At 35.8% G+C, this 10607-nt stretch overlaps 1 protein-coding gene and 1 non-coding gene across 2 annotated transcripts; one reads left to right on the top strand and one right to left on the bottom strand.

The window, feature by feature from the left end:
- Window positions 1-793: 793 nt before the first annotated feature.
- TRNAW-CCA (transfer RNA tryptophan (anticodon CCA)) lies at window positions 794-865 on the top strand. The gene has a single exon. It is a non-coding gene; the product is annotated as a tRNA-Trp (tRNA).
- A 496-nt stretch (window positions 866-1361) lies between these two features.
- Window positions 1362-6762, bottom strand: LOC111893457 (structural maintenance of chromosomes protein 1). The gene is made up of 16 exons (XM_023889515.3): window positions 6245-6762; window positions 5865-6116; window positions 5524-5742; window positions 5205-5449; window positions 4606-5143; window positions 4412-4536; window positions 4045-4154; window positions 3864-3962; window positions 3644-3783; window positions 3466-3555; window positions 3177-3373; window positions 2915-3084; window positions 2362-2827; window positions 2043-2294; window positions 1779-1967; window positions 1362-1644 (listed from the first exon to the last, which is right to left on the bottom strand). The coding sequence occupies exons 1-16, from the start codon at window positions 6680-6682 to the stop codon at window positions 1596-1598; spliced, it is 3579 nt and encodes a 1192-aa protein (XP_023745283.1). The 5' UTR covers window positions 6683-6762; the 3' UTR covers window positions 1362-1595.
- Window positions 6763-10607: the final 3845 nt, after the last annotated feature.

The raw sequence follows: 10607 nt of genomic DNA, 5'->3' as shown, positions 1-10607 counted from the left end.
AGACTATACCAACATACTTTACTAATCAACATACTACAACATAACAACATCCTAACATACATAGGACACATATTATAATATATATAATATAATGAGAAAACTCACATGAGTTCAAGAGTCGAAAGGCCAAACACTAGAAGTACTACATAGCCAACTACTCACACCACCTAATCCAAACAGAGGTCAAACCTCAATCTACAACTCAAAGCCCACAATTTGACCAAAAATCAAACCGATCAAAAGTCAACCGTCAAGGCGTCAACGGTCACCCCGAGACCAAGGATAAGTCGCACTGTTATCATGGTATGTAAAAGTAGTATATAGAATCATTAAAAAGATGACAATGATGACTATTAGAAGAATTAACTTGTACTTATTTATTTCTTTTATAAATTTGAATTATGTTTTATATCTAATAACTAATAGGTTAAACATTGTTAAGAATTTATCTAAAATGTGTTATTATTTGATACAACTATTGTAATTATTTTATTCAAAAAAAATATTATTATTATAATACTGTAGTGCTAAGAATTTATCTAAAATGTACTATTACCTGACAAAACTATCGTAATTATTTTATTTAAAAATATTTTTATTCTAATAATATAGTTTTCTGGTTATATATAAATGACCAAAAATGTAAGTTGGTTGTTATTTTAGATAAAATCTATCACAAATTATAATAATATAGTTTTGTGATTATATATAAATCATAATATTTTGATAATAAATACAAAAATTAATAGTCGTGAAATGGATATATTAATTGTCGCTAATAAATAAAGCAATAGGATCCGTGGCGCAATGGTAGCGCGTCTGACTCCAGATCAGAAGGTTGCGTGTTCGATTCACGTCGGGTTCAAATCCCCTAAACATCCTAGATCTTTTTCAACTGTTTCTGTCAACCAACAGGTTCCGTGCTAAAATTATTAATCGAATTATGCTTTTGCTTATTAGCGTTAGATGAAATAACTCTAACATTAATGTGAAGAGCTCAAAGATTGTGGGAGTTACGAAGATGGATAAGCATTTATAGTAAATATTCTTATATCATATATGGGCTAATTAATTTACAAATACTTTTTGACATCTAAATATATCAAATTCATTGTCTACAACATTATATGAGCATGTATGGCAATATGCTTTGGAGAACTTTTAGCTCTACAATAATTTGGCTACCACTTTGTTAGAAATCAAATGGATCAAATTTAAGCTTTCTTAGGGCTGAAAGTATGGCGTTTTGCTGTCAAAACAGAGGAACACAGGGACAGAAAGGAGCTAAACCAAATGGCCTTTTTTTTTTTTTTGATAAAATGAAAAACAAAGTTACAAAGGTTAGAAGGAAAAATGAAGAGTTGTTGTCTTAATTCTTATGCTTTCATTCCACATATAGAACAAGCAGTTACAACTAGAATTTAAAAGCAACAGCTAGTCAAACAAGAAATCTAATCACATATCCTTAAATCAAGGAAAGAATGGGTGTGGTGTGGTCTAAAAGGTCGAACAATGTCAACAAAAAAAAACATGGGCTATCTTTTTTAAACAAAAAATTGACATTTATGTTCACTATTAACTTCTCTTCCAACCTGTCATGACTCCTCGAATTTTGTGAGGTCGAATGTCAAAGTTCTTGAGCAGCTGCATTGGAAAGAAATAGGAAACATTCATATTAATTTTTTTACATGTTTATTTGGAACCCATTATTGTATAAAAAAAATGATATATATATAGAGAGAGAGGGAGAGAGAGTATGTATGAAGAGAAAAAGTTACCCTGTTTGAAAATCCTTGTAAACCCCAACCATGGCTTCAGCCTTGTGATAAAAGGTATCCTTGAGTGAGATCACAATACTCTGTAAGCCATTCGATTTTGATCTAATGAATCCAGCAACCTTAGCAACATTCAAATTGTCAAGTGCTGCATCCACCTCATCCAGTATAAAGAATGGCGATGGCTTGTAACTGGAACAAATTAACAAAACTAAAATGACATATATACCCTTAAAACAAAACACGCATGAAATGAAATTTTGTTACCTGTGGATGGAGAAAAGTAAAGCAAGGGCTGCAACCGTCTTTTCCCCACCTGATAGTTGCTCCATGTCACGGAAACGTTTTGTAGGTGGCATAGCACTGTACTTTATTCCATGCAAAAATGGTTCTTCCTCGTTTTCCAAGTTTAAATATGCACTGCCACCTAACGGATGTCTGCTGCTCTTTGTCAATTGCTTATAGATTTTGTCGATGTTACCAGATATATGCTCCAACGCTTCCATAAAACGAGTAAGCCTGTAAAAAAACAATTTTTTTTTTTTTTTTTAAAAAAAATGTTCATTTTGTTAACATATAAATTTACCTTCTGGTCCTCACAGCTTCAAACTCCTTGGCTATCTTTTTCGCTTCATCTCTGGCCAATTCAAACTCTTTGATGGCTGTTTTCTCTTTCTCCTGCAATGCGGTGTATTGATCTAGGGCTTTCAAGTTAGGGGTCGTTTGGTCAATTTCTGATATTATGCTTCCAATTTTCTGTTTAAACTCTGCTTCCACCTTCTCCCTTTCAGCAGGTGTCGTGTTATGCTGATGTGACCCACCGAGTTGACTGAAATCATACACTTCCATGGGATCAGCCACAGTTGGAAGGGTGATTTGGTCTAACTCACACTTGTCCAAAATATCCTGTTTCTTGGAGTTTAATTGCGTGATTAGAGTCTCCTTGGCATCTATCCTGTTTTGAAGTTTTGTTATATTGGTTGTAGAAATAGAGATCTTAATTTTCCATTGTTTCATCTCCTTCTCACACACCTCTGATTGTGACTTCCACTCTACAAATCAAAGAAACAAAATCATCACAATTTTTTTTTATCAACAATCATATATTTTTACAAGAACATGCATTAATTATTACATACCCTTTATTTCTTCCTTTAATGTAGCAAACTCTTTGGTCACTTTCTCTATACTCGATTTAACTTCTTTCTCTCTCTCATCAACCTCAAGCAAACCTTTTTTGAATTCATTCTTTGATAATGTCAGCTTTGCAATTCGATCTCCCATGTCTCGCTTTTTCTCATACTCCAGCCTGAAAATAAACACAAATTTCATAGAGATTAGTTTAATTAATACGAGTAAATCTCTTTGATTTTGAAACAAGTTGCAAATTCATAAACATACTGGTATTTGATTTTGGACTGCTGATTATGCAAACGAAGCCTTTCATCAGCCAGTTCATGGTGGCTTTTTTCATACTCGTGGATATTTTCCACCCCAACAGACTCGCTGAATCTTTTGTAAATTTTGTCAACAATCTCATTGATTCTCTTCTCGAGTGATAAAATCTTGTGTTGTCTTGAGGAAATCTTATTTCTTATCTGCAACAAAACCCTCGAATCAGATCCATGTAAACTGTATATGGTCAACCAAATCACAGGATCTGACTTATTGTTGCAAGTTCTAACACCACCTCAAGAAGACGAGGTTCGATATCACCAATTTTACTTTTTATATTATTGTATTCCGATATCAACTTTGATCGTTTTTCCTTTGTATATTCCTACAATAGAATAATGAAAAGGACGTGATATCATATCAGATTATCAGGAACTTTAATAAGAAAAAAGAATTTGATAATGTTCAACAACCTTCTCAATCTCTGCATACTGAATTTTCTTTTGAACTCCATTGATCTTCACAGATGCTTCAGACTCCTTTAACTGCATTTCTCTTATGGACCCCACCTCTTGCAACTCAGCTTCAAACCCTTCTTTTTCTTTTTTAAGATCTGAAAATATTTCCATGTGTAAACAGGAATTAAGATTAAGAGAATTTATAGGTAAGTTAATTAATGCAAAAATAACAAACCTTGTATTTTCTTTTTTTGTGACCTTGCATTCATTTCACGACTTGTGCCAACAGTCATGGTGCCAGCCTTTGTTAATAAAATTCCATCAATGGTTACAACTACAAAGACATCAAAACTTTAAATTTTAAAAGATCCTGTAGAAGAAAATCAAAATATGTAGTACGTGTTTAAGACATTTACCTCTAAATCTCTCTCCTGTCCAACTCAGATGCTTAGCTTCATCAAGATCATCACAGACTAAAGTATTCCCCACAGCAAACATGATGGCCTTATTCAGTACTTGATCATTTGTTTGATTGTTAAGTAAACAAGCTTATATATAACTGATTGCATGTGGGGTCCCAAATTGAATTAAAATCTATATATATATATATATATATATATATATATATATATATATATATATATATATATATATATATATATATATATATATATATATATATATATATATATATATATATATATATATATATATATATATATATATATATATATATATATATATATATATATATATATATATATATGAGAGTTAAAAGGATATAGGATCACATCAATGATAAGCCTTGCAGTTCCACCTAAGGCACGCAGCTTCTCAATAATTGGCTCAACTCGGATTGAGTTAAGAGGTATAAAAGTCATTCGAGGAAGCCTTTGGTCATTCAAATACTGCACAAAAATAAAAAGTGAAATACAGAAATGCATCAACAACCATAGTATATACATATAATCATATACCTTGATGCATTCTTTTCCTGTATCCTCATTATCAACAACTACAGCATCTATAAATCTGCCCATAGCAGCAGTAACAGCAAGGTTATATTTATCCTGTGTTGACTTGAAAAGGTCAGTCATACGACCATGAACACCAGGATATAAACGCATGAGAGCCTCAACTGTTTCTGACAACTTTGTATCCCTTTCATTTGAATTTTTATCAGCCTTCAACTCACGTAATTTATTCTCCAAATCACTTATATCACCCCTCAACTTCTCATATTTTACTTTGGAATCTCCAAGCTTCTTGGTGATGTTATTTTGTTCCTTTTTGAGTCGTTTGAGGTCTTCATTATGTTCGTCAATGGCTTCTTGAATCTTCTTTAGTCTACTTTGCATTTGTTTCTGTTGTGACTCAAGCTCTTGTTTCCTACTCTCTAACTGTTGAAGATTCTCTTCCAGATTCTTTTCAGCTTCCACGTCAGCATGTTGTTCCCTATCTTGGACATCTTTTTCGTCCCTTAACCTGATAGTCTTCATACCAGCTTCCTCTTTGCTGCAACAAATTAACCACATTTTATAATTAATTTGCAACAAATAAGTACTTAACTACTTACATGCGATTATAGGCCTCCCACTGATGATCAGTTAAGTGAAGTCGCTGCTTCCCTTTTTCAGATTGAGCTTTTGTTTGTAAGTTATTGAGTTGGTTTGTAAGGTCCTCCAAGTCATTCTGAAGCTTCTGTATTTCAACCATGTGTTTCTTCTTCTCTTCTTTCCTTTTCTCAAGCTCTTTCTCAGTGTTTTCAAGTTTTGCAATCAACCGAAACTTCTCCTCCTTTGGCTTCAGAAGCTCCTGTTGCTATTGAACCAGAATATCATCTATATATAGTAAGCAACTGATAAGAATGCAGAGCAAATAGAAAAAGAACTAACATATTTATCAATTTTATTTTTCTTCTCTGCAAGCTTCTTTTCTTGTTTATCAATTTCTTTTCTATATTTAGCTTGTTCCTTTTCTTTTTTGCATGATTCATTCTCATAACCACCCAATTCATTCTCAACTTCTTCAAGTCTACTACTTTCAGCTTGAATCTCCTGATTGGCCTTCTCAATATCGTTTTCTATGTTAAATAACTGCCACAACAAGTGTTCCTTCTTTAAAGATCTGTGCAAAAAAAAAATAAACAGGTAATTAAACATATGAGCAATACTCATTTCAAATCTAACATGTAAAACACACACACAGATACATTCATGCATGGGGATAGTGAAACCCTAGGATGACATACCAACTCTTGTTGCAGACGCATATGTTTCTGGGCCTCTTCCTTGTGCTCCTTCTTCTGCTTTCTCTCCATGACAATTGTCCTTTTCTTCTGATAAGCAAGTGTAGACTTTTCCTCAGCTGCACCTTTCTTTTCTTCTAGATCTTCATACAATCTCTTATCTTCATCAGACCCACATATTTGCTCAAGAAGCACCGTAAGTTCTCTAGGAGTTTTAGATGCGATAGACTCCACATCACCCTGCATTTGAAGTGCCTTAACTTAAAGCCTATTAACACAATACATGTTCACTTTAACAATGAAAGGACAGTCGTGTATCATAAATAATTAACGTATAAGCAAGGAATTTAAACTTAAAACCAAATAACCTGAAAAACCAGAAAATTCCTGGCCTTCACGAGAATTCCAAGAGATTTCAACCTGGCATTATAATCATCCCAATTCACAACCCTATCATCGATCATGTACTCACTTCCCCCGGCACCAGTAATAATACGAGTAAACAAGAGTTCAGTACCGTTTTCAAGTCGATAAACCAACTTAACAGAAGCCCTACGACCTCCTTGCTCCTTTTCCCGGTCGTCAAAAGCGTAAATCAAGTCCTTCAACTGCCCGCCTCTGAGTTGACTGGTTCGAACACCGAGCACGAAGCTTATAGCATCCATGAGGTTAGACTTTCCAGAACCGTTGGGACCAATAATCGCGGTGAAATCAAAGAAAGGACCGATGACTTGGTGACCTTTGTAAGATTTGAAGTTCTCGAGTTCGATCCGATCAATTTTGCCTTGCGAAGCCATTGCTGGCATGATTTTTGAAACCTGGCGTCGACAAATAGGTGGTTTATGGGAATAGGAAATTGGTGCTGTTTTGGCGGTATGATAGGATTTGTGGACGAAGACATGAAGGTTAATACCCGTGTTGGACCGGGCCGGGAAAAGCCGAAGAATCGGTTTTTATGTCCACCCATACACTTTGGACCACGGGTTCGAGTTTTTAATTCTTAAACATATTTGAACACGTCGAATAAAGAATTTTTTATAAAGGTTATATTACAAGGATGGTCTGTGTGGTCTCTAATAATTTTTTTTTTTAAATTCGGACTTTTAAAAGAAAAGTCTCTCGTCAGACTCTCTCCATGACAATTGTCTTTTTTTCGGAAAATTCTTGGGTTCGCCCCTGACTCTCATCCATTTCTTTTTTAGTTTAATTTTTATTTATTTATTAATTTATTATTTTATTAACAAAGAATTGATATAAATAATACATGTGGGTCCCTCCGTCATTGCCCCATTCAACCTTGTTCTTCCCTCGACCTTTCTCCCGTCTTCAATTCCTTCATCCCAACTCCGACAAATTCACTAAATCTCTAGCAAACGCAAACCAATCAAACCCCCCCTCTTCACCGGAGAAACAATTTTCACCAGAAAAAACAAATGGCAACGAAAATCAACAAGATTTTGGTCACCAGAGGAACGGGCAATGTGTGATATCTACATCATATCTCGTCGCCACCGCTGCTCTGGGTATTTCCGACGAACAGAAATCATAAACCAAAAACCTTCTCCTCTCCCTCTCTCAACTCCGGTGAACTAACCCTAACCCCTGAAGTCGGAACACTGTCAATGTCGCTAGCATCTCCGCCATCATCGTCAGCATCTTCGATTTACTCTGTCGGAAAAAACCACACGCTATCTCCAACATCTTATATGTACTCTATCATGTTTTTTCTTACTTAATCCAGTTCGATTTTGATTTCTGGATTATGGTTAGATTTTTTTTCTCAAGTTTGATTTTGCTTTCATTTGATGTTTGTCTGATTCTGCATCAGTTTGATTTATTGTTTCTTTTGATTTTGATTTAGTGTTTTTTCTTATTTGGATTGGGGATTTTTGGTTTAAGTTTTTCAGGTTCGATTGTTTCAAGGAAGTTCATAGCAACAAAAAAATGCAGATCGATGGTGGTTGTTTCAGGGACGACGATGGTGGTAGTTTCATGGGCTAAAGTGGTGGTTGTTTTACAGGCAATTGTTGGGATGGATCCGGAGTAGGTCATTAAAGGTCATTCCAGAAAATCGGCGGGGATGGATTCGCCTGTGACATCCCTATTTTTACGGCTAGAAAATATTGATTTTGTTTATGCTTTTTAATAAAAATCAGAGTAACTTCTAAAAAAAGTGTTGCGGAATTTGCTCCTAAAACAAAATATGATATAAATTTATCAAAACATTTCTTAAAGAAATGTATTTTCATTACATTACAAAAACTCGGGATGTCAATCATCAATACAGACCATAAGCATAAACCAAAAAAAGAAATAAACATCTTAGGCCACAAAACATAATCTGGCCTCAAATCCATAATCTCTCGTCAAGTCATCCAACTATGCTTTTGCCACTACCTATAATACAAGAAACTAAGTGGGTCAGGCTGGGGAGCCTGGTAATCATATAGGTTTTTCAACCCACGATAAATAAGTTTTTACTATTTTCAACAATCCTTAACCCGATTTACCCGTTCCTATTATCCTCACCTAACGTCCCTAAAGCATCTATCATAAAGGACCTATCCTAAGGAATTTCATCGGGATGGACACTACTGCTAAGGGGATTCCTCAGCCATAAATGTCCGTAAGGTAACCATGGGGGGGGGGGGGGGGGGGGGATGGAGTACACCAGTGAACACTTCGTTCACAAACACCTACAGGTTGCGAGCCTTATAGCGTTCCACTAGACTTCCTAGAAAAGTCCGTGGTCGTCATCCATACTCCGCTAAATCACTGGAACAACGTCAACATTGAGGCCTCTCATCATTTAATTTCACCACACACCAACTATTTCATCTACCCATGTTCTACCCAATACATTTGTAAATATAAAATACATATATGGTCCAGATGTGTAAACAAAAGCTTACATCTTTTATTCAGCATAACTTTCAAGGCATAAAAAAATATACAGTCTAGATCTGATAAAAAATTTCAAATCTGAAGGAAAGAAGTTCAGATCTTTCATCCAACATATATCTCAAAGTATAAAGTCTAGATCTGAACAAAAGTTTAGATCTGAGATGAGGAAGTGTAGATCTGAAAGAAAGAAGTTCAGATCTTTCATCCAACATAGATCTCAAAGTACACAGTTTAGATATGAAGAAAAAGTTTAGATCTGAGATGAGGAAGTGTAGATCTGAAGGAAAAAGTTTCAGATCTGAAAGAAAGAAGTATAGATCTTTTATCCAACAAATATCTCAGGTAAACAGATAACATATATACACACATAGTACATATTTTATATAAAATACTTCATATTTATGTGTAAGATAAAAGTGACTATACACTCACCTGATACGGAGTGATTTGGATAGCACCTCGCTTCTAAAAATAACCTTCTTTGACAAAACCGGGAAGTTTGCTTGAAAACCGGGCTCTGTGTGGGCAGAGTTTCAGACTGAAAAACTCTTTTTCTTAGAGCCTTCGGGCTCTCCGAGGCCTTCTTCTAGTGCTAGGAGGTTTACCTATGCTTAGTAGGGGTTAGGGAGGTAGTGAGAGAAAGTAGAGAGAGAAAGGAGTGGTAAATTGGTGAAGAAATATGGCAGCCCCCGGCCTCCTATTATAGCTTGCGAGGCCTCGGTACGTTGGGCGTACCTTGGACCTACGATCGGCGTAATGCTTGATCCGTACACACGTGGCGAGACTTCGGTGGGGCGACGTGGCTCGTTGTGGACCGAGGAAAAAGTCAATACGTGGGGCGTACCTCCTTCGTATGCGGGGCGTAGTGCGAACGCTAAGCGTCCAAAGGTACGCTGGGCGTACCCCTTCGCACAGCCTTCGTGATTTCCCACTCCAACTTCAAAAATTCATAGCTTTCACGTACAAGTTCCATTTTCAACGTTTTTTATATCCACGCGTAGGCGGGACCATACTCTACGACTTTTGTTTAGACTTTGTCGGCTAATTCTCGACCGATTTTAAATTTAATAGTATGAGAAGATTACACTGTTTAACGTTCGTGTAAAACTCATAACTTCTACATATGGACTCCGTTTTCGTCTGTCTTTTTACCGTTGATCTACTGTTGACGAGATCTTCAATTCTCGTTTAAGTCGCGTCGGCTAAAATTCGTTTGATCTACATTTCAAACTTTGGGTTATGCCCTGCTGATCCGAAACTTAGAAAAATCATAACTTCCTCATACGAAGTCATATTTGGGCGTTCATTTTACGCACGCTCTCGGTTTAACGAACACTACGACTTTCGTCTAGATCACCAAGGCTAAAAAGTCATCTATCGTAAATTCACTATTTACGTCCCGCAGTGTTGTGCCGGTTCTGTCGTGAAACTTCGACAGACCATAACTTCTTCGTTATAACTCGGGTTTCGGCGCTCTTTATATGTCCGGAGTCCTTTTCACGACCACTACAACTTTCTTCATAGATATCGGGTTTATCTAACATTTTATTTTTTATTTATTATATTATTATAAACAAGTAATGAGCACACAGAAGCACATAATTCACGTAATATTCAAGTAATTCATCTATATTACTTTAAAATGGGTTACAATGGTTGACCTAGACTATTACATCATCACATCAATGCTTAGCCTCGAAACACAGGCGTTACAATTCTCTCCCCCTTAGGATGATTCCGTCCTGGAATCATGCATCAGCAAACAGATGCAGATAGCGACTCATCATGTCACTCTCCGTTTTTCAGGTGAGATTTGGCCCATTTGAA

The sequence above is a fragment of the Lactuca sativa genome, chromosome 4 (assembly GCF_002870075.4).
Source record: "Lactuca sativa cultivar Salinas chromosome 4, Lsat_Salinas_v11, whole genome shotgun sequence".
Taxonomy (NCBI): Eukaryota; Viridiplantae; Streptophyta; class Magnoliopsida; order Asterales; family Asteraceae; genus Lactuca; species Lactuca sativa.
Note: the sequence above shows the minus strand (reverse complement) of the source record. Positions and strands in the feature narration are given on the sequence as shown.

Coding starts and splice junctions, on each gene's coding strand:
- LOC111893457 (XM_023889515.3), bottom strand. CDS start 6,682: ATGCCAGCAATGGCTTCGCAAGGCAAAATTGATCGGATCGAACTCGAG. Junction 3,556..3,643: donor AGTATGCAGAGATTGAGAAG/GTTGTTGAACAT, acceptor ATTCTATTGTAG/GAATATACAAAGGAAAAACG. Junction 2,828..2,914: donor ATTAAAGGAAGAAATAAAGG/GTATGTAATAAT, acceptor TTTGATTTGTAG/AGTGGAAGTCACAATCAGAG.